This window comes from Acinonyx jubatus, chromosome B4 (genome assembly GCF_027475565.1).
Source record: "Acinonyx jubatus isolate Ajub_Pintada_27869175 chromosome B4, VMU_Ajub_asm_v1.0, whole genome shotgun sequence".
In the NCBI taxonomy this organism is placed as follows: Eukaryota; Metazoa; Chordata; class Mammalia; order Carnivora; family Felidae; genus Acinonyx; species Acinonyx jubatus.
Genome location: NC_069387.1, coordinates 10,414,293 through 10,437,648, shown reverse-complemented (window position 1 = coordinate 10,437,648; position 23,356 = coordinate 10,414,293). Strand labels below are relative to the sequence as shown.

At 40.1% G+C, this 23,356-nt stretch overlaps 1 protein-coding gene and 1 long non-coding RNA gene across 11 annotated transcripts in view; one reads left to right on the top strand and one right to left on the bottom strand.

The window, feature by feature from the left end:
* The window catches only part of USP6NL (USP6 N-terminal like), a 231,354-nt gene that overhangs the window by 153,343 nt on the left and 54,655 nt on the right, over positions 1-23,356 (top strand). For 8 of the 10 annotated variants that reach the window (XM_053225266.1, XM_053225263.1, XM_053225265.1 and 5 more), the window contains 2 exons: positions 341-423; positions 10,820-10,859. In XM_053225266.1, coding sequence (XP_053081241.1) covers positions 341-423; positions 10,820-10,859 — 123 coding nt within the window. Of the gene's footprint in view, positions 1-340; positions 424-10,819; positions 10,860-22,496; positions 22,598-23,356 lie in introns of those variants that run through there. The other 2 variants (XM_053225270.1, XM_053225269.1) reach the window with 2 other exon arrangements.
* On the bottom strand, positions 9,502-23,206 carry LOC128316281 (uncharacterized). Its single transcript, XR_008299910.1, has 3 exons — positions 22,858-23,206; positions 22,067-22,166; positions 9,502-11,347 (listed from the first exon to the last, which is right to left on the bottom strand). It is a non-coding gene; the product is annotated as an uncharacterized LOC128316281 (long non-coding RNA).

The following is a 23,356-nucleotide window of genomic DNA, read 5'->3' as shown; positions in this document are numbered from 1 at the left end:
GGTTGATTCAAAAACATTGAAGTTTGGCAGTTCCTTCCCGAGTGGCTTTCTTGCCCTTCGTTGCTCCCACGTCCCCAGTTGGCTTCTCACAGGAACCCAGGTCTGATAAGTCAGGGCTTAGCTGCATGTCAGTTCTTGCTGACATATGGGACCTTCTGAAGCCTGTACCTAGGAAATGGTGATTCTATTACCAAAAGTCGTTTTTTTTAAAAGTTAATTTAGGGTGATAATGCCTGATTTCTAGCTCTTTATAAAAAATAACTCTTGTGGCCTTTTTATTCTGAATAATTATTCAGTTTTATAAATTCCCAGTAATATCCTTCTTTGTTCCCTATTACAGGGACGAGAAGGTGCAGAGATTGAACCTTGGGAGGATGCTGATTACCTTGTTTACAAAGTCACGGACAGATTTGGCTTTTTACAGTAAGTTGTATCGATTGAAAGTTAACTTTTTATTATGATGTTTCTATGGTGACCCATTATATTGATTTTCTTTATTTTTAATAGCCCTGCTATGAAGGAGATGCCCGGACTGGTCCTGCAGTGTGCTTTTTGTTATTAAATTCCTAGCATTTTTAACCTCTATGATTAAAATTGAACTACAGTTAAGAATACAATTTTTAATATTTGTTGTATTTTAGTAGGGACATAAAGTGCAATAAATGAGTTGTATCAGTAATTTAGCAGAATTAAATGGAAATGAATAACACTTTGTATTTCAGAAATAATTACAAAACATTTCATTTTATGTAAATGTGTTTTAAAAATAATTAGCAATTAGAACTTTAGTGTTATGCAGCCTAAATATGAGCAATGAAAAGAAATGCTGTTGATCTTTCCTATAGTTATAAATGTCTCCATGTTATTGCTTCTCAAAATTAATTCCATTTATCCTGAGTATGTTATGTAAAGAGTTGAGGGAGGTCTAGACTACTATAAAGTAAAGTGGCTGAAGTGGTTTTGACTCTTGGAAACATCTCGCTCATGACGAGAATCTGCCCGTTCTGGTTCTGGCATTGTTTAGGCAGATTCCTACAGGCTGGAGACTCCTCATCATCTCTACAGTTTGTTTGGTTCCATCCAATTTAGTGATTAATTTCTCGTTCAAATTTATTTTTTTCCCACTCTGATTTATTATAAAGAGGAAGAAGCCAGGGTTTTTCAATTTATGATACATGATTACATTTTGGAGAAAAAAATGTAATTTCTTGATAGTTCATAGCAGCAACTTGTAGTACTCAGACTTTGTTTTCTCTTTCTGTTGAGTTTTCTTGCATTTAGGAAGTATTTTTTTGTATCATGTTTTTCTTTGGGCTGAACAAGCAAACAAATTAACAGAAACAGTTCTGGGAGTTGGAGAATGCCCTTTCTTGTGGCTTTGCTGCTCTCAGATAACACTTTAGTGCCTCATCTATAAAGCAGAATCAGTAGCTGCTCTGCGTACCTAGAGTATAGTTGAAGCTTTGAAGAAGTGAAATGATAGAGTACTATATAAAGGTGTGGACAAATTTAAGGTGTTATTATTATACCTAATGACATTAGCATAACCAGAGTGTTCTCCTGAGTAGTTATAATTAGAAGACTCAGAACTTCAACAGGCCGACAGAGCAATGTTTAACTATGATGAAATACTGTTCTCAAATTAAACCCCCACTTCCACTTTTTTTTTTTTTTTAATAAATCAAACTTAGCCACAAATGTGTCAGGAAATGATTGCATGTTTGTGTGGGTTAGTGTGCAGAACCGAGGTATGTGACTGAAGGATAATTTGCACATTTAGCCCTGTCAGGATCAGTAGGTCCCAAAATTGCCTGCACGTTAGAATCAGCTGGGAATTAAAAATAAATAAATTTCTGGGCTCTATCCCAGATTTTGATTCAGAAGGTGAAATATAACTCAGCTGATTTTGACCTCCTTTGTATATTTGGTATGTTGTATATACAATATATTGGAAGTGAACCACTAGAAGAGATGTTTGTATCATAAAATGGTCTAATGTAATACTACATATGAAAGAAACTGCATTCCAAAAGGATCTAATAATTACCTAAAACCTCATTTCTCATTGCTTGAAACAACATGTTTAGTCAATCAATAATTTATCTTAATAATATTAGCCAGTATTCATCGAGCACTTACTGTGTGCCAGGCACTGTTCTAAGCCTTTTACATGGATAACTCTTTGATTCCTCTCAAAAACTCCTTGGGATAGGCGCTCTTATTTATCCTTTTTTTAGATGAAACTGAAGCAGAAAGAAGTCGGCCAACTGGCCCACGTTGTGTTGACAGTAGGTGTCCGATGAGGGATGTAGTTTTGCAGCAGGGCCTGTCTTCCGGATTGTGCATCACCACCCTCCTGTGTGTTCAGTAAGAGAAACACAGAAGTGCCTTGAGATGCCTAGAAAGAAAATCGAAAGGGGAAAAGGAGGGCCTAAAGAGGACACCGTTGAAAGCGACCACTTGTGTGAAGGTATAGTTGGATAGCTCAGTTCACCACTCCTTGGAAAATGAAGCCAACTGGTACCGGTTCTCATATGATCACGCTCACTTTTTAAATTTATACTGTGATGCAGTTTTGAAGCATCTAGTGCAAATGAAAATAATGAAGCATAGAAATGGATTTTAGTGTAATGTTAGGCTTTATTAAATTTCACCAAAGTCATAGATTTTTTGTTACAACGCCTAATTTAAGTAAGATGCTTTCTCTAGAGGTTGCTGCTGGTGCCTTTCATTGCTTATCACTGTAGCCTGAAGAAGTGTTTTTGCACTATTGAATAAAGTCCCTTGGTCTAGACATTTAGACACTGCGTTCTGTCACACCTTGATCAAAGAGCATTTCTTTCTGCTGTTTTAGTTCTTTGCAATTTTGATTGGTTCTGCGGTGAATTCAGGTTGTGTCAGTGTCAATACAGTACAATAGCCAGAAGTCACTTTGTAATCTTCTTTGAAGGCTGCTGACTTCATATCTAATTACAGTTTTAGTGACTTAAATTACTTGCTATGATATGTGAAGAAGGCATGTATTTGTATTCACAAATACAGTATAGGACTAACGTGGTTTTATAATAGATTTCACAATAAATATAAAAACTGTTGCCAAACCAGCCTGGCTCGATGCTGCAACAGGAAGGTCTTTGTTTAGTATTCAGAGATGGGGGTTAGCCCCGGTCCGCGTCCCTGCGACAGGGTTACATCCGGAGAATGGAGAAATCAAGCTTAGTGAAGAGTTAGAGAACTTGCAACATTTGTATCAAAAGTAGTCACCACTCGTCTGTTTAGTGAAGAATGCTTGGAATTTGGACATGATAGATCGAGCTTTTAGGTCATAAGTTATTTATAGAATTAGAAGGAAATCGTATCAAAAATAAAGATAAAATTAATGTGAAGCTTTAGGTTTTTAACTAATCAAAATGTGTATATAAAGTTTAGCAGATTGTCTGTAGTTTACTATGACTACATAAATATTTGGAAACCAAAATAAAGGTGTTTTTGTTTTCATAGGACATCTGTTTTGATGACAAGAGCTTGAGAACTTTTCTACCCGACCGATCCTTTTGATTAGAGTTAAATCTAAATTTAGACAAAATTTACTTCAAAACAAAATTTAGTCAATATATTTAACTTACAGATTTTAACAAGTGTTAAGTTGCCAAATGAAAGTTTATCTCACAGAAATATGCCAAAAATTACAGTCACATACACTCTTGTTAATAATTCTTTTAAGTTTAAAACAGATGAAAATAGATGCAGTTTAGGCCCCTCTCTTTCCAGGGATGACTGTGTTGTTTTTATTTGCTGTGTTTCTATGAGGCATAGCTTCTTGCTGTCAGCTTGGTGTTTTCTTTAAGCAACTTCTGTGTGTCTCATTCATAGAGGACAAACCTTTGTTTTGCTTTGTTTTTAAGTTTGTCTACTTATTTTGAGAGAGGGGGAGAGAGAGCACAGGTGAGCAGGGGAGGGGCAGACGGCAAGGGAGAGAATTCCAAGCAGGTTACACCCTCTGCGCCCACCGAGATGCGGAGTTCAGTCCCACAGCTGTGAGATCATGACCTGAACTGCTATCAAGAGTCAGACGCTCAACTGACTGAGCCAACTAGGTGCCCCCAAACCTTTGTTTTTTAAAGTAGGGGTAGGCAAACATTTTCTGTGAGGAGCCAGATAGTAAATATTTTTGGCTTTGTGGACCGCATGATCTTTGTCATAACTATTCAACTCTACTGTCGTGGCATGAAAACAACCGCAGACAACACATGACTGAGCGTGGCGGTGTTCCGTTGAACCTTTCTTTACTCACAAGAGCAGGCCGTGGACCAGATTTGATCCTGGGGCTGTAGTTTGCTAACTGAAGGAATACTCTGCACTCATGCAGATTTTGGTCTTTCTTCTACTTGATGGATATTTAGGTGCCAGATAAAGATGCACAGATGCATGCAGCTTGGGGTCACCGTTTTTTCGTACACTGACTCAGCAACGTGTAGTGTACTCCTTCCTCACACCTGCCAGCTGCTGTGCCTGAGGCTGGTGCTGTGACTCACATCTGTATCCTAGACATTGTGTGTAGCTTTCGGTTCGGCAGCAATCCCCTCCTTGCTTTTTCCTTGGAAGGCTGTGAAAATTAATGCTTGCCGTCACAGAGATTTGAAGAGGAAAAGTTCTGTGGAGATCAGTGCTGTGCACACAGCAGATTTCATATAAAAAGTGTCAGGTACGGAGTAATAGTGCAAGAAAATCCATTGTGGGAAAACTTGACCACATTCTTGCTCTTTCGTCCATCTAAGGAGTTTCAAGACTGTTTTCACAATTCAACATACAGCAGGTATGGGGGGAATGGACCTCATCATAAATAAAGCCACATATGACAAACCCACAGCTAACATCATACCTGGTGGTTAGAAGCTGAGGCTTTTCCTGCAGAAACAAGACAGAGATGCCCACTTTTGCCACTTTTATTCACATAGTACTGGAAGTTCTAGTCAGCACAGTTAGACAAGAAAGAGAAATAAAAGGCATCCAAACTGGAACAGAAGAAGTAAAGCTATCTCTTTTTGCAGATGATAGGATCTCATATATAGAAAACCTGAGACTCCACCAAAGAATTGTTGAAACTGATAAGTGAATTCAGTAAAGTTGCAGGATACAAAATCAATATATAAATTAGTTGCATTTGCATTTTTATTTTTATTTAAAAAAATTTTTTTAACGTTTTACTTATTTTTGAGACAGGGAGAGACAGATCATGAACAGGGGAGGGTCAGAGAGAGGGAGACACAGAATCTGAAACAGGCTCCAGGCTCTAAGCTGTCAGCATAGAGCCCGACGCGGGGCTCAAACTCACGGACCAAGAGATCATGACCTGAAGTCGAAGTCGGCCGCTTAACCGACTGAGCCACCCAGGCACCCCTAGTTGCATTTTTATATATGAGTGCCAGATGAATGCAAATGCAACTAGTTTTTATATACTAGTAAAAACTATCAAAAAGAGAAGAAAATAATCCTGTTTATAACTGCATAAAAAAATAAGATAGAAGATCTAGGAATCAGTTTAGCCAAGGAGAAAAAGAATTACACTCTGAAAACTCTAAGATGTTGATGAAAGAAATGGAAGATGACACAAATAAATGGAAAGAAATTCCGTACTCATGGATTGGAAGAATTAATTTTGTTGAAATATCCATACTAACCAAAGCTATCTACAGATTCAGTATACTGTCCATCAAAATTCCAGTGGCATGTTTCACAGAAATAGTACATGGACAATCCTAAAACGTGTATGGAGCCACAAAAGACCGAAATAGCTAAAGCAGTCTTGAGAAAGAAGAGCAAAGCTGGAGGCATCACACTTCATGATTTCAAAGTATATTACAAAGCTCTAGTAGTCAAAACATTATGGTGTAGCCACAAAAATAGAGACATAGAGCATTGGAACAGACATGAGAGTCCAGAAAGAAACCTACGCATGTATGGTCATTTAATTTACTACAGTAGGGAAAGGACAATTTCTCTAATAAGTGGCAGTGGGGGCACTGGGCAGGCACAGGCAGCAGAATGAGTGGATTAAAGGCTTGAATGTAAGACCTGAAACCATAAAACTTCTAGAAGAAAACATAGGCACAAAGCTCCTTGACATTGGTTTTGGCTGTGATTTTGTGGATCTGATACAAATAGCAGAGGCAACAAAAGCAAAAATAAACAAATGGGACTACATCTCACCAAAAAGCTTTTGTACAGCATATAAAAAGGCAGCACACCTGGGATGCCTGGGAAGCTCAGTCGGTTGAGCGTCCGACTTTGGCTCAGGTCATGATCTCGCGGTTGGTGAGTTCAAGCCCCGTGTTGGGCTCTGTGCTGACAGCTCGGAGCCTGGCGCCTGCTTCGGATTCTGTGTCTCCCTCTCTGTCTGCCCCTCCACCGCTCATGGTCTGTCTCTCTCTCTCTGTCAAAAATAAATAAACATTAAAAAAAAAATTTTTTAAAAAGGCAATGCACCAAATGGGAGAAAGTATTTTCAAATTAGGTATCTGATAAGGGGTTAATATCCAAAATATATAAAGAACTCCTACAACTAAGTAGCAAAACACAGTCAAATTAAATAATGGTCAAAGACCCTGAATAGACATCTTCCCAAAGAAGACATACACATGGCTAACAGGTGCATGAAAAGATGGTTAACATCACCAGTCATCAAGGAAATGCAAATTAAAATCACAATGAGATAATGAGATATCACCTCACACCGGTTAGAATAGCTATTATCAAAAAGACAAGAAGTAACAAGTGTTGGCAAGGATGTGGAAAAAAAGGGACCCTTGTGTACTGCTGGTAGGAACGTAAATTGGTGCGGCTACTGTGGAAAACAGTAGGGAGGTTCCTCAAAAAATTAAAAATAGAACTACAGTGTGATCCACCAATTCTACTTCTGGGTATTTATCCAAAGGGAAATCACAGTCTCAGAAGGATTTTTGTTTCCTGTGTTCACTGCAACATTATTTGCAATAGCCAAAACATGGAAACAACCTTAGTGTTCATTGATAGATGAATGGATAAAGAAAATGTGTACACACACATACACACACACACACACACATACACACACACACACAGAGGCATATTATTCAGCCACAAAAAAGAATGGAATTTTACCATTTATGATGACATGGATGGACCTTGAGGACATTAAGTGAAATAAATCAGATAAAGACAAATACTGTATGTTATCATTTATATGTGGAATTTGAAACAAACAAGCAACAAACAAATGAACTTACAAATACAGAGAACAGGTTGGTGGTTGCCAGAGGCCAGATGGGGGATGGTGGCTGTGGGAGGTAGGCAAATGAGTGAATGTGATCAAAAGGTACAAATTTCCAGTTATAAGGTAGGTAAGTCCTGGGAATGTAGTGCACAGCATGGTGATGATAGTTAATATTTGTATATTTTAGAGTTGCTAAGGGAGTAGATCTTGAAAGTTTTCATCACAAGGAAAAAAGCCAAAAACTTGTAACCGTGTGTGGTGATGGATGTTAACTTAATATAGTAATCATTTTGTAATATATACATATGTCAAATTGTTGTGCATGAGTTCGAGCCCCGCATCGGGCTCTGTGCTTACAACTCAGACCCTGGAGGTGGCTTCAGATTCTGTGTCTCCCGCTCTCTTCTGCCCTTTTCCTACTTGTGTCTGTCTCTCTCGTTCCCAAAAATAAACATTAAAAAAAGAAAATTAAAAAGAATCACTATGATGTACACCTAAAACTAGTGTAATGTTATGGTCAGTTGTATCTCAAACAAAAAATTTAAGGAATAAATTTTTAAAATGCATATAAATAAAGGCTTGGTTAGTAGGAGTTCAATAACTATTTGGGGATATGATGGAGGTGCTGCATAGACAATCAGATCCTGGTGGGGTTGTGACAGGGCAAAAGGAAACAATGTAAAACATTGAGGTGGAGGGAGATCCTAGACCAAGTGTGTCTACTTTTGGAGTTTGCCTAAGACTTACTTTGGATATATGTATATATATCCAAATGTGTGTGTGTGTGTATATATATATATATATATCTCCATCCAAATATATATATACATGTATTTATATCCACATATATATATATAATCCAAATATATATATGTATATATCCAAATATATATATGTGTATATATCTGCATATATGTGTGTGTGTGTGTATATATTTGGATTATATATACGTGTGTGTATATACATGTGTATATATACATATACTTACACACACACACACACACACACACACACACACATTCCTGCATGTCTCTGTCCCAGGGATTTCAGTAGTATGGTTTGATGTTAAGATGGAGTGGGATGCTGAGGGCAGTCCTGTCTCATCTTGAATTTCACCAGTGCATTCTGTAGGACCTGCCCAACATAGGCCACGTAGCCTGAGCCGATACATGGTCCACACCATTCTACAGACAAATACAAAACTTGGTTCTGATTCAGTGTTTAGAATAGGCACAGCAAAATGTGTGGGTCTTGTTTAGTAAATAGAAGAACGCCACAGAAATGTACCCGGCACCTTCAGAGAACTCGTCCTTTGGTAGGCAGCCGGAGTTGACACTTCATTTGCAGTCAGGAAGGTTCAAGTAGGCAGTTACCAGGATCTGCTCACATCAGCTGCACGAGAAACTGCTGTTGCCCAGGGCAGCCCGCTCGCTCCAGAAACACCTGTCGTGGTGTGCACAAAGGGTGCCAGACGTTCCTGTGCTTTCGGGACATCTCTGCTGACCCCTTCACCTAAGAAATAGATTCCAGCGGCGTTGATAAGCCCTTTTCTGCCAACAGTTGAGGAATGGATGGATGCGCTTTTAAACCAGAAGTTACGTGCTGTGCCATTCATACCTCAATGGCTGCAGGGATCAGGGACATGTAGACTGTGAGCACAATGGAAGACATAAAAAACCCAAGGTGTGGACACTTGACATTTTTTTAAAAAAAGACTTTTCTATTAAATCCTCAGAGGTGTTTTTTCTTTTCTCAAGAGTTGGTTTCTCAGCCTCTTCCTCATCTTCTCCTGCATAATCTGAAGGTCTTGTCCATCTTCGTTTGAACCACAGGGTTCGATAGTTTTGAGCATCTCTGTATTAGACTGAGTGACTGTGACTTAGTGAAAATGCTGGTTTTCTTATCTCTGAAATGAGGGGTTTGGACTCTCTCTCTACCACCTGTTTCAGCTATTACACGTTTTGTCAGTTCCATTGCTATATATTGGTTTGTGGTTCACCTAAGGACTCTTCAGAGTAGCAAGCATGCCTTTGGAAATACTAGACTCTTGAATACTAATGCGTTGCACTCCTAAAAATGGGATTTTGTGGTTCAAGAGAAATGAAGACAAGAATCTATGTATCATTGCCAAGACATCAATACTGCTGAGGTAGCAATTGAAAGCACATAACTTTGTTATAGACGGTGCATTGTCTTTATACTTTGGGCAGTTAATACAAGAGTCTTAGCATGTTTTAGGTTAGGGGTGGTATCACAGAATTACAGTATTAGAAAAATGAATTTCATCTTTTGTTGTACATTTAAAAATCTCTTCCCCATTGAAGTTTTGGCAGATGAAGCTTTCCTGATTTATAGAGTTAGATTTTTCTTTTCATTTAATTTTTTTTTTTTTAATGCTTCTTTATTTTGGTAGAGGGAGACGAAGTGCAAGTGGGGGAGTCAGACAAAGTGCGAGTCAGAGAAAGGGAGACACAGAATCCGAAGCAGGCTCCAGGCTCTGAGCTATTAGCACAGAGCCCAACGCAGGGCTGGAACCCTCAAACTGTGAGATCGTGACCTGAGCTGAAGTCGGACACTTCACCGACTGAGCGCCCAGGTGCCCCTAGATTTTTCTTTTTAATTCATCAATCTATTGGAGGTAATTTTGTTTCCTTATACCATTTTTTTTTAGCCAATCATTTGTTATAGGCCATGGTTTGAACCAGAGAGTTGAGGAGACGGTATAGAGTAGGGGGTCACCTTCAGCTCACTACCTGTTTCTGTAAACATTTTGCGGGACTAAAACTGCATGCCGTCCTCATATTGTCTATGTCTGCTCGCACGTTACAGCATCAGAGTTTAATAGTCATGAAAAAGGCTGTATGGTCTGCAAAGCCTAATATATTTACTGTTTAAATGGTTACCTTCACAGAAGAAGGTTCCTGCCCTCCTGTCTACAGCAGTGTTGTCCAGTAGGACTTTTTGGCAATTTTAAGACCATTCTTCCTATATACACACTATTGAAAACAGTAGCCTCTGTCAACATGACTGTCTTGCGCTTGTACTGTGGCTGAATTTAACATTTAAGATTAAATAGCTACATGTGGCTAGAAATGACTGTCTTGGACAGTGTATGTCTAGAGATTTAAAGAGAGGGGCCATTGTGGTTACAAAATAGCCAGTTGTTTTATATTGAATTTGGTAGAGTGGAAGCTTATGTAGTTTGATCCATTCTTGTGATGACAGATAAATGGTCGTATATCATAGGTACCTGTAGGTATATAATTTTTAAAAAGTTCACTGTGGAGGGTCCTGGGTGGCTCAGTTGGGTAAATGTCCGATTTGATTTCACCTTAGGTCACGATCTCACAGTTCATGGGTTCAAGCCCCACATCAGGCTCTGCACTAACAGCATGGAAACTGCTTGGAATTCTCTCTTTGCCTCTCTCTCTGCCCCGTCCCTGCTCACCCGTGCAAGCACTCTCTCTCTTGCTCGCTCTCTCTCAAATAAGCTTAAAAAATAAATAAATAAAAATAAAAAGCTACTGTGATCTCCACTATTTCACATTTACTGTTCTTCCTTTGCAGCGAGGAGGAGCTCCCATATCATAATGCGGCTGTGGAACGGGTGAGTCCAGCTCTACATTTATTTTTCGTTTCTAGTGAGTTATGTTTATCAGAGGGATAAAATCCACCACCTCTGTGATTTTGAGTGCCGGCTTATATGTAAATGGTACAGGCATTGTTCGAGTTTGACCCAGAGTATACCACAGTAAGGAAGGAATTAATGGTGAAATAATTTTAGGAGGTTTTTGGAACTTCTGATAGATAGTTGAGAAAAAAAGAAAGGTAGCAGTCATCAGAGACTTGTATGCTAGACAGCTCTCAGTCTAGGACCCAGTCCACTTCTCATTCATGCTTTGAATGCAGAGCCCTTTCAGAGCATGGTTGCTGGGACCTTCTTCCGTCTGTTAGGTCAGACTCTCTGGGCAGGAACTCAGGACATCTGCGGAAAGCTTCTGAAGCGATTCTCAAGCACTCTTTGGCTAATAAAGCACCATTCTAGACCCATAGTTTTTTGTTTCAGAACTGTTCCATGAGGCTGTATCAAATTGCCTACAAACAACAACAACAAAACTTTGCCTTATTCAAGTAAGTCTTTTAGCTTTTAAGGACTTAGAGAAATCTTACGTATATTAAACCTGTCACTGTTTTTAAGCTTAGTGTTTCCACCTTTCTTCATTATACTTGGTTGGCTAGGGAGTTGGTTCCATAGGTGCATGTGCATGAGAACTAGAGATTGAGTGGTTTTTTTCTTTTTAATTTTTTTACTCTCTTTATTTTTGAGAGAGAGAGAGAGAGAAAGAGTGCGAGCAGGGGAAGGGTGGGGGGGGAGGCATAGAATCCAAAGCAGGCTTCAGGCTCTGAACTGTCAGCACAGAGCCCGACATGGGGCTTGACCCCACAAATTGTGAGATCATGACCTGAGCTGAAGTCGACACTTAACCGACTGAGCCACCCAGGGTGCCTCAAGATTCAGTGTTTTAAGGTTCATCAGATGTTCCCTCCCCATCTCTGTTTTTTTCTGTACCAAAAAGTGAATTGCAGAATGAAAGGCAGGCTATTTATTGGGATTATCTTCAGTTTGTGTATGTTTGATGTGGGAAGGAGGCTGGGTTTCAGATAATAGAGGTAAAAATATTGTAATGAGAATTTGAAAAATACTTTAGAAAATCTCTCTAAAATCAAAAATTTCTGAAAAAAAATGAAGCATACCTTTAAGATGTAGACAAAATTGCCATTGATATATATGAAGATCATTAGAGGTACTTCCTAGAGTTGAATTGTCATGTGACTGCCTCATTCTCTCCCAGTACCATAACCTTGATGTTTTAGCAAATGAGTTTCTTAGTAGATACGTTATTGAATAGCAACTGTGTATCAAACCCTGGGGTAGGTACTGCCTAGAATACTAGGGTCAGATAAGACATAGTTTCTGCTTTGAGACACTCACTGTCCATCCAATGACTAGAGGAAGGTCAAGTGAGACAATAGATAGGAGATTATTGATGACTTCTATCAGTCCACCTTGAAAAGGGAACCTGAGGGCTTGTTCCCACTCTCTTGTTTAGTGCCCTGACTTCACTGATCCTTGGACTCCACTGCTAGAACCACTGTGACATTATCTCTCACCATACTCTTGTCTTCATTCCCCTCTCTTCCCAGCTGAAATCCTACTCTAGGTCACTACAGTCACTCGCACATACCTTTCTCCTCCTTGCCTCTCTTGCTTCCTCTGGAGTAAACTCCAGGCCACGTTGAGGCCAGCTTTCTGCCTCTGCAGTGCCTGCTCCTGTCTGGCTCAGTGTAACTGGGAAAAGACTCACAACCATGCTGACTGGTTTCACTTTAAAGTCATGATCACAAACTTCAGTCGAACGTTAATGCTGCCTAGAGATCATGCTGTTCCTAGTGAATTTTTGCTCCATTTCAGCCACTGGAACATTCTTTCCTGCTTAGATTTCCAGTACCTCGTCCATGCTCTCAGTTCATGTTCTTACTTCTTACAAGGAAATAGAAGCAATCAGAGGAGAACTTCCACAAACGCCCATAACCATACCTGTTTTCACCTATGCTTATGGGCTCTGATCACTGTTGCTTGTTCAGGGACATCACTCAGTCTCTTCTTCCCTCTCCCACCTGAATTCATTCTCTTTCTGCTTGATGTTTCCCATCAATGTAAAATGTATTATCTCTCTCAGAAAGCAACAACAAGACCACCAATCTTCTTTTTCTTTCTTTTTTTTTTTTTTAATTTTTTTTTCAACGTTTATTTATTTTTGGGACAGAGAGAGACAGAGCATGAACAGGGGAGGGGCAGAGAGAGGGGGAGACACAGAATCGGAAACAGGCTCCAGGCTCTGAGCCATCAGCCCAGAGCCCGACGCGGGGCTCGAACTCACGGACCGCGAGATAGTGACCTGGCTGAAGTCGGACGCTTAACCGACTGCACCACCCAGGCGCCCCTCTTTCTTTTTTTTTTTTTTTTTATATGAAATTTATTGTCAAATTGGTTTCCATACAACACCCAGTGCTCATCCCAACAGGTGCCCTCCTCAGTACCCATCACCCAATTTCCCCTCCCCCCAACCCTCAGCAACCCTCAGTTTATTCTCAGTATTTAAGAGTCTCTTATGGTTTGCCTCCTTCCCTCTCTGTAACTTTCCCCCCCTTCCCCTCCCCCATGGTCTTCTGTTTGAGTTTCTCAGGATCCACATATGAGTGAAAACATGGTATCTGTCTTTCTCTGCCTGACTTATTTCACTTAGCATAATACTCTCCATTTCCATCCACGTTGCTACAAATGGCCAGATTTCATTCTTTCTCATTGCCAAGTAGTATTCCGTTGTATATATAAACCACAATTTCTTTATCCATTCATCAGTTGATGGACATTTAGGCTCTTTCCATAATTTGGCTATTGTTGAAAGTGCTGCTATCAACATTGGGGTACAAGTGCTCCTATGCATCAGCACTCCTGTATCCCTTGGGTAAATTCCTAGCAGTGCTATTGCTGGGTTATAGGGTAGGTCTATTTTTAATTTTTTGAGGAACCTCCACACTGTTTTCCAGAGCGGCCGCACCAGTTTGCATTCCCACCAACAGTGCAAGAGGATTCCTGTTTCTCCACATCCTCGCCAGCATCTATAGTCTCCTGATTTGTTCATTATGGCCACTCTGACTGACGTGAGGTGGTATCTGAGTGTGGTTTTGATTTGTGTTTCCCTGATGAGGAGCGACGTTGAGCATCTTTTCATGTGCGTGTTGGCCATCTGGATGTCTTCTTTAGAGAAGTGTCTATTCATGTTTTCTGCCCATTTCTTCACTGGGTTATTTGTTTTTTGGGTGTGGAGTTTGGTGAGCTCTTTATAGATTTTGGATACTAGCCTTTTATCTGATAATGTCATTTGCAAATATCTTTTCCCATTCCATCGGTTACCTTTTAGTTTTGTTGATTGTTTCCTTTGCAGTGCAGAAGCTTTTTATCTTGATGAGGGTTCAATAGTTCATTTTTGCTGTTAATTCCCTTGCCTTTGGAGATGTGTCAAGTAAGAAATTGCTGTGGCTGAGGTCAGAGAGGTTTTTTCCTGCTTTCTCCTCTAGGGTTTTGATGGTTTCCTGTCTCACATTCAGGTCCTTCATCCATTTGGAGTTTACCCTTGTGACTGGGAGTAAGAAAGTGGTCTAGTTTCATCCTTCTGCATGTTGCTGTCCTGTTCTCTCAGCACCATTTGTTAAAGAGACTGACTTTTTTCCACTGGATATTCTTTCCTGCTTTGTCAAAGATTAGTTGGCCATACTTTTGAAGACCACCAATCTTCTTTTGCCCCATTTCCTCCTCAGAACCTCCAGAACTGCCCTGATTCTCTTTTGCTCTTAGAGCAACGCTTCTTGAAAGAGGTGTCTCTACCCTTTCTTCTCCATTTCTTTCCTGCATTTCCTTCTTGCATCCATTCCAATCAGATTTTTCGCTTTCCCCCTTATCCCCACCTCCTTCTGGCCTGTATTAAGTTCCCTAATTCCCTTTATTGCTGTGATGCAGCCGTCAGTTCCCAGTCTGACTCTTGGTCTGCCTGCAGTGTGTGTTTGAAGCGGTAGGCTGCCGTCTCCTTCCTACACGTTCTCTCTTCCTGGCCCTCAAACCCTCATGCGTTCCGCGTGTTCTTTCCTCACTGGCTGCTCTTTCTCAGTTTCTCTGCTTGTACCTTCTCATCTCCTTGATCTCTGTACTTTGATGTGCCCCAGAGCGAGGCCTTGAACTTCTCTTTCCTATCCGTATTTTTTCCTTGGTCATCTCATCTTGTCTCTGGCTCTAAATGCCAACTGTGTGTTGATGACTTGGCTCCCCAAATCCCAGGCTTGTGTACCCTGGTACATTCATTTAAATGTCTACACTTAGGTGTCTAATGAATGTCCAAACTGGAGCTTCTGTTATTCTCTTTAAATCCATTCTGTCAACAGACTTCCCCTTGTCAGTAAATGGGAACTCTACTCTTCTAGTTGTTCAGTCTAAACTTGTAAGTTATCTTTGACTTTCGTTCATACCCCACATTTCGTCTGTCAGCAATCCTATGAGCTCTGCCTTCAAAATGGATTCAGAATCTGATGACTTATCATCACCACTTTTGCCCCCCTGTCCACTGTTAATGTCTCTTCTGGAGCTTTCTGTCTTCCTGCTTCTGCTGTTGTACCCCTCTCTCCCCACAGTCTTTCTGTTCACCGAAAGAGATAGATTGAGCCTGTCACGTAAGATTGTGACACTCTGATTGGAACATCGTTTTGGCTTTCAGTTGTATCCACAGTAAAAGGATAAGTCCTCAGAGTGACCTTCATTGCCCTCTATGACCTTGTTTCCGTTAAGTCTCTTGTTTCATTTTCAACGTTTATTTATTTTGGGACAGAGAGAGACAGAGCATGAATGGGGGAGGGGCAGAGAGAGAGGGAGACACAGAATCGGAAACAGGCTCCAGGCTCTGAGCCGTCAGCCCAGAGCCTGACGCGGGGCTCGAACTCCCGGACCGCGAGATCGTGACCTGGCTGAAGTTGGACGCTTAACCGACTGCGCCACCCAGGCGCCCCACTTGTTTCATTTTCAGTGCCTTCTCTTCTTTACTCACTGTGCTCCTTCGTGGTTCCAGAGCGCGCCTGCCATATTCCTTCTTTGGCTGCTTCCTCTCCTGGGGTGCTTTCCCCCCCTTCGTCCCCATAGCTATAGGACCCATTCCATTTCCTTTCCTATTTACTCAAATGTCACCTTCACCTTCAGAATAAGACCTTCCCTGGCATGATACCTAAAATTGCAAACTCCCTCCCCCCACCACATCCTAATTATCCCCCTCCTTCCTTTATCTTTCTCCTTAACACTTAACACTATTTCACATTCTATAAATATGTTACTCACTTCTTTTTGTGTGTGTGTGTTTGCTCTCCAGGATGTAATTTGGTGTCGGGGGGGGGGGGGATCTACTTTGTCCTGTATCCCCAGAACACAGAGCATTGCACATAGTCTAGGCTGAGCAAGTGGTGGCTAAATGGATAATCAAATGAATGTAATGGCTGCTTTATAACTCTAAACACGGTGACTTAAACACTTGAATGTTACAGTGGCCTTTATTTAAGAAATTAGGGAGAGAAGAATTGGAAGGTATCGTTTAACAAAAGATACCCATAATTGGCAGAATAAAATCTGGTAACTCGGTATAGACTTCTGCCTTCAGTGCCCCCACCTCTCTTTTTCTTTGTTATAATTTTCTGGTCCAGAAAGTCCACAAGTCTGGGAACTGGTGATATAGACGATTCAAGAAAGGTGGCAGCGAATGAAAGAAGAAATACAAGACAGAAACTAGTAGAAGATGCATGCTTGAGGGAGGTTGTTTTTACATTTTTATTTTTTCAGAGTCTTGCCTATGCAATAAAAGACCTACCCAGTGCAATTATACTTATAATTAATTGGTTATTTACTTTAAAGTGTTTAATAGGAAGTCACTCAAAAAATCTATGCATACCTTAATAATTTAACATAAGACATAATTTTATATTCATCTGCCAATCTTTTATGAAGCGAGAGGCAGGATACTGAGGCTGCTCATTGAGATTCCACTTCTGCCTTTTGTATGAGTTTTCTATAAAACGGCAAGTGTATTGTATGACCTGCCCTTTATACTTTTGGTTTCTTTATTGTGGAATGAGAACTTCAGACACATGCAGACGAGCAGTCGGGGACTGTAACCTTTTTAGTTTATCAGAATTTCCCGCAGTTTTTCTGGTTTCAGTTCAGTTCAGGTATTCTTAGTGACTGCCTAGTCCTAATGGCCAAGCCCTGCAGTTTCCAGGAAACTACTAAACAATAGTGCACATATGGCTTCATCGAACAACCTCAGTGGAAACAGTACCATGCTGAATTCTGCACGTGTGTGTTAATCTTTACAAAGCACACACTCAAAGTGTGCACTTCCTGCCCTTTGGGAGACTCGTACACTAATGCATAGTCGTGTAATCATGGTTTTAGTTCCAGCTTTGCCCATGTGTTATTGTACAGAAAGCAGTTCTCTGCTTAAAACAGGGGTAGTAGTAGGCAGTCTCTCTTAAGAGAATTAGTGTTGATATTTGCAGAGTGCTTTGGATTCCCCTGAACAGGCATTTAAACAAATAAACAATCACACTTATTATATTTATTTGGCAGAGAACAATCTTAATAATGGATTATATTGTTTCTTCGAGCTTATTGATGTTTTTAATAAGGAGGAAAGGATATGTAAAGCTATGAATTTTCACGAATTCAGCTGTTTCTTTATGTAATGCAACATTTTGAATAGCTTATGGAATATTGGAATCTATTCGTGTCTTTAAAAACTGTATCTTAATTTTATGTGGTGTGAAATCTTACTCAAAATACATGACCGATAGACTTTTCAGTGTCGTTATTCTGTCTAAACAGGGCTCTTTCCTCCCTGTACTTCTTGTCCTCTCCTGACCTCTGCTGGTGAGGTCTAGGTGTGTGGGACTCCAGTCCACTATCCTCAGTCACCCATTCCAATACTCAAATAGGAGAGACGGAAAAGCATCTGAAGATTTGAACTTCAGTAGAGTTCCAAGATTTCTTATTCTAGAAGAGAAGTCCATTTAATATCTGTCCATGATTGTATATATGTAGGGCCATTACTGTCAGGATTATTAATCATGTTAATCACCTTAAGACAACTGGGCATCAGATTGCAAACTCCAAATGAAAGGTTTAGTCCTTTTCTGAAAACAGCTCATGGGAAGAAAGTGCACAACATGGTTGGTTTTCATAGTCACTGAGGTAATAGAGAGCTAGTAGTAGACTTAAAGATCTCGGCGTTATTTTCCTTTGCATAGATGTTGTTTTGAAGTTCTCAGGGGAACATAATTTTCTTATACTAGGGTCTCCTATATGATTTTAGCAGTTACAACGTTGAGCTCACCTAGTGCCCGATTTTTAGCTTTTGAAAACCATTCCCCATTAAAAAGAACCACTGTTTCTTAAAAAAGTGGCTGATCTAGGTTTGGGGTAGAAAAAGTATACAGTAAAGTGAACCTGATTATCTTGTGCCAGATAGGGCATGTCTCAAGGATCCATTTGAAGGGGCAGATCTCCAACCACTTAAGAGGCAGTCCTGCCAAATTTGGGACAGTTTGAGCTTCAAAAGAATAATGATGAGAGTGGATTATAACACATAGAATAAAATATTTCTTTGGGGTGCCTGAGTGTCTTAGTCAGTTAAACCTCTGACTCCATATTCGGCTCAGGTCATGACCTCACAGTTCATGAGTTTGAGCCCCATATCAGGTTCTACCCTGACAGTGTAGAGCCTGCTTGGGATTCTCTCTCTCTCTCTCTCTCTCTCTCTCTCTCTCTCTCTCTCTGTGCCTCCCCCACACTCTTGTTCTCTCTCTCAAATATATAAACATTTGAAAAAAAATAGTTCTTTATACCATAGTGTTATTTCAAAGGGAAGAGGGGATAGAAGAGAAAGATTTTTAAATAGAAAAGTGTCAATAATATAGAAGGAGTCCTAGAAAAAAACCCACCACATCATTGTAGAACCACCAGAATCAGAATCTGTTCAGACAGGGATTATTTGAGGGTAATAAGATCACTGGATAGAATTGTGAAGGAACAGGATGTCCACACTCCCTCAAAGCCTACCACACAGACTATAGTTGACCATTGACCATACAGTGGGGGCAGGGGTGCTGACCCCTCGTGCAGTCGAAAATCCACATAGAACTTTTGAGTTCCCCTAATCTCAATTACTAATAGCCTGCTATTGACTAAAAGCCTTACAGATAACGTGAACAGTCAATTAACATATTTTGAATGCTCTATGTATTAGATACTGTATTCTTACAATGAAGTAAGCTGGAGAAAAGAAAATGATGTTAAGAAAATTGTAAGAAAGAGAAAATACATTTAGAGTACTATGCTGTATCAGAAAAGAATCCACATGGAAGTGGACTCGCACAGTTCAAACCCATATATCATTTAAGGGTGAGCTGTATAAATACATGGTGCAGTGTTCTAACTTTTTGCGTGCTCAAAATATTTGAGAACAAAAGTTGGGAGAAGTCAGATGTCTGTGTATGAAGTCAACAGAGCTTCTGGTAGCAATTTTGTGTAGACTTCTAATATCAGTAGTTCTGCCTTTTGGCGATACTTTGAAAGGTGTTGCCAACATGATGGAATGATAACCATTCTTACCATTATGTAAGAGATACTATTATAATTTATTTCTGGTTATTTCTGTATTACAATGATTGAAGTACTTCCAAAAGTATTTATGATCTTGGTTCATCCATTCATATTTTTTCTCTTTCATACCCCTCTACCTCTGGTAGAATGCTATTAATTGTTTCACAGTGCTGTTCACTCATTTTTCTGTATATAAATTGTGTTTAACTTAAAAATATTTAACTCTTTAAATATAACAACCCCTCTTTTAGGTGTTGAAATTAGAACAGGAATATATGATACGGTTCCTATTGTCAAGGAGTTTCTATGGTAATAATAATAATAATGATATGATTTGGCCATTTAGGGCAACTAAAACACAGCTGTTTGGTATTATAATAATCCTAATAATTCTTACTTTGTAGACAAGACAACTAAGATACAGAGAGATTAAGAAACTTGCCCCAAATGAAACAGGTAGGAAGGGGCAAAATTCAAATTTAAACCCAGGCCAGCCGGGTCCTCAGTCCATGCCATAAAATGCTGAGGAAACAGTTAATTTTGCTTGGACCATGAAGGCATTTGAGAAAGGTTCCAGACCTTTGACATTTAACTGAACGGATATATTTTACCAGATGATGTTGGGGAAGAGCATCATAGGCAGACAAATAGCAAACTTTGCTTAAAGAGTCATGAAAATCTCTTATGTGCTGGGAATGACGAATCGTTCAGAGTGGCCAGATCATACAAGTAGCAGGGAGTGAAACTGGAAGGTGAACGGGGCCATGTGGTGAAGAGCCATCCATGTAGAAGTTTGAACTTTATTTGTAGATAGTGGGTAGCCATTGAGGGGTTTTTAACTGTGATGCATTTAAAAAGATGTGGTAGCGGTGGAGGTGGAGTTGAAGACCACCCCAGCTACCAGTGAGGAGTTAGTGCCTTCATCTAGGAGTTAGGATTGCTGAACCAGGACAGGAGACATGATGGAAGCAAGAGACATGGATGGACCAGCAGAATGTGGATTGGGGAGTGGAAAGGAAGGGAACGGTTTTAGTTTGATAGGCTTAGTAGGTAGTGATGCTGTGGATTCATGTTGGAGAAGAGAAGGGGAATAGCATGGTCAGGGAATAGTTTGGGATATGTTGAGATTGAGTATCTGCTGAGCTTATAGGTCGAGATTCTCACTTGATGTTATATTCTGTCTAGTTTGTCTTGGTGTTACTGAGTCCACGACAAGATGGTGTTCGTTAGCCTGTTTTTCTGGAGCATTCAGGTTCACATCTGTCACCTGTGGTTTCAGTTACTTCTTATTTCAGAATAAGTTCTGGAATAGTTAGTTGTAGCATGTTTGGCGATAGAGTATATTTTATCCACGAGTTGTAGATTCGTGAGTGGGGGGAAGACATTCACTGCGTTCAGCTCAGGTGTAGCTGAATTGATGGCATCACGGAGTTAACATTTAAACGAGATGGAACTACTAATACATAATTTTTAAATCCTGCAGCATGGGAGCTTTTCCCAAGGTGTGTCTTTTTCTCCCCCCTGTAGGGGAAAGAAAAGCATACTTAATGGTTTTTAAAATTGTGTTTGTGTGTTTTGTCCTTCCGTGTTAGTGTGTAGCATTTAAAATTACATATATGATAAATGTGAGAATACAAGGTATGCCTTAAAAAAAGAATAACTACTTCTTAAAGTGATTCATTGATAATTCATAGTCATAAAAATGAAACATAGCAAGAGACCTGCTAGGTCTCAGCAGGGTTGTTCCTGGCAAAGTGTATGTTATTATACTCTAGGGTTGGCTTGAATTATTTGGCGTTCTCCTGTTGGTGGAGAAAGGGGTTGTGTTTGAAGAAGTCAGGGGGAGGAAGTGCCGAAGAACAAAAAAATACTAAACTTTGATCAATCTTAATTTTTCATAGCTTGGCCTTCTCTAAAGTCACATTTAGCAGAAACATTAATTAGATTTCAGTGCCCCACTGAGCTTTAAAATTAAACATATTTCTGGAACCATCTGTAACATTTTATCACTAATAATATAATGAAGAATATGCTCAGTCTTCTGAAAAATGGGAATTATAACAGTACGTTTTGCTCACGAGTGATCATCTTTTATTATGAACAACCCCTCACAATTTCTAGTAAGAGTTAAGTAATTAAAGGGTTTTAAAAATATGCCTAAAAATAAAATTCTCTAAAAATATTTGCGTTTTTAGAAATTGAGAATCATTTCCCAAAATCAGGATTTTCTTTGGGATTTTATGCTTCTTTTAAATCTAAAAATATTGATGGTGGGCATATGCCATCTGCCTGTGAGACTGCACTGAAGACCGTCAGTAAGAGCCATTGTTTTCATCTAAACTATAATTACCTGAACCGAGGACACGTGGGAAGCAAGAGACATAGATGTGGTGGCTAAGCGTGTAGGTCCTGAAGCCAAGCTGCCCGGCTTTGGACCTCTCTTCAAACTTGACTTTACCAGATGGGGGAATTTGAAAGTCCTTTAACCCCCTGTACCTCTGTTTCCTTATTTGTAAAACAGGGACGATTATACTTACCTCACAGGGTTGTCATAAGCTTACCGTTTGGAGCATAAAGTATGTCTTCGGAACCGTTTTCTTTCCCGTATGGGCTTTCCTTTCCTTTGCTTTTGCTTCATCCACCTATGACACTGACAGAGGCCTCCAGAAAAGAAAATGTGGGGATTGAGGAGAATTGACAAAATGGCGGACTCTCAGCTCACTCACCAGAAAGGATTACTTTGGATTCCTTTCATGAGAATGAAATAGTTTGGGACCTACTCTGTGTCCGGCACTGTTCTGGGGACTGGGGAGACTGCAAACACGTCTGCCTTCATGGGGTGCGGAGTCGTTAGGGGAGAATGTGCGTTAGGTGCGCAGCAGCAGTGGGCTCCCTGACTCTGAAGCCCGGCAGGAGACGGTCTGACCCGGTTACACAAAGAGGTCCCCACAGACTTTTTGGCTGAGGAGGGTATTTTCCTCTGTCTGAAAGGATGGGGTACAAAAGCGCCTTCCACAATTGTGTCGGGCTTCTGAAGAAGAGGGACGGATGAGCTGTACATGCCTAGTTCTTTGTCTAAATTTACTAATCAGGTAAGTCACTTTACCACCTTAGGAGTTGATCAGAGGTTGGACAACAGGCCCAAATAATTAGGAAGAAACGTCCCTTCTCCTGGAGACCAAAGAAGGAAGGAAGAAGCATTTTCTGTACCACCCTCCCCATCCCCCAGCTTTGCTCCAAATCCCAATTTGGTGTGACATCTAAGTCCCCTGCCTACGTTTTCGGCCTCATCCCCTGATGCTTCTTTCTTTAGCTCTTTAGAACTACTGTCAGGCACCATGGGCTGAATTACCTCAGAGCTACATCTATCCATGCTTCTTAGAATATTCATTCCCACGTTGTGCTTGATAAAAATCCTAATAATGTTTCAGTGCTTCATTTAGGGCTTATCTTCTTTAACATCCCTAGGTGGATTTGACTGCCCCTTCCATTGTGACCTTGCTGTCACCTTTTCTGACCTTATGTTGTCACACAAGTCACGGCACTCACCCATGTCCATGACAGTTGCCCCGAGCAGACGCTGATCTTCAGGGGAGCAACTTTACTTACTTTTGGACAAATTTTTCACTAGCATATTGCTAGTTATATGTTAATCTCTCCACACATAAATACCTGGTTCTCCTTTAACGAATCATCTTGGTCACTGAAAACATTAGTTAGAATTCAGTAAAATGTAACAGAGGAGAATTGAATTTTGAAGGTCTTTTTGTTGTAGTTGTTGTTGTGGCTGCATAAAACATATTGCAAAGTAACTAAAAATGTCCTTTTGGTTTAGTTTTGTAGAATACATA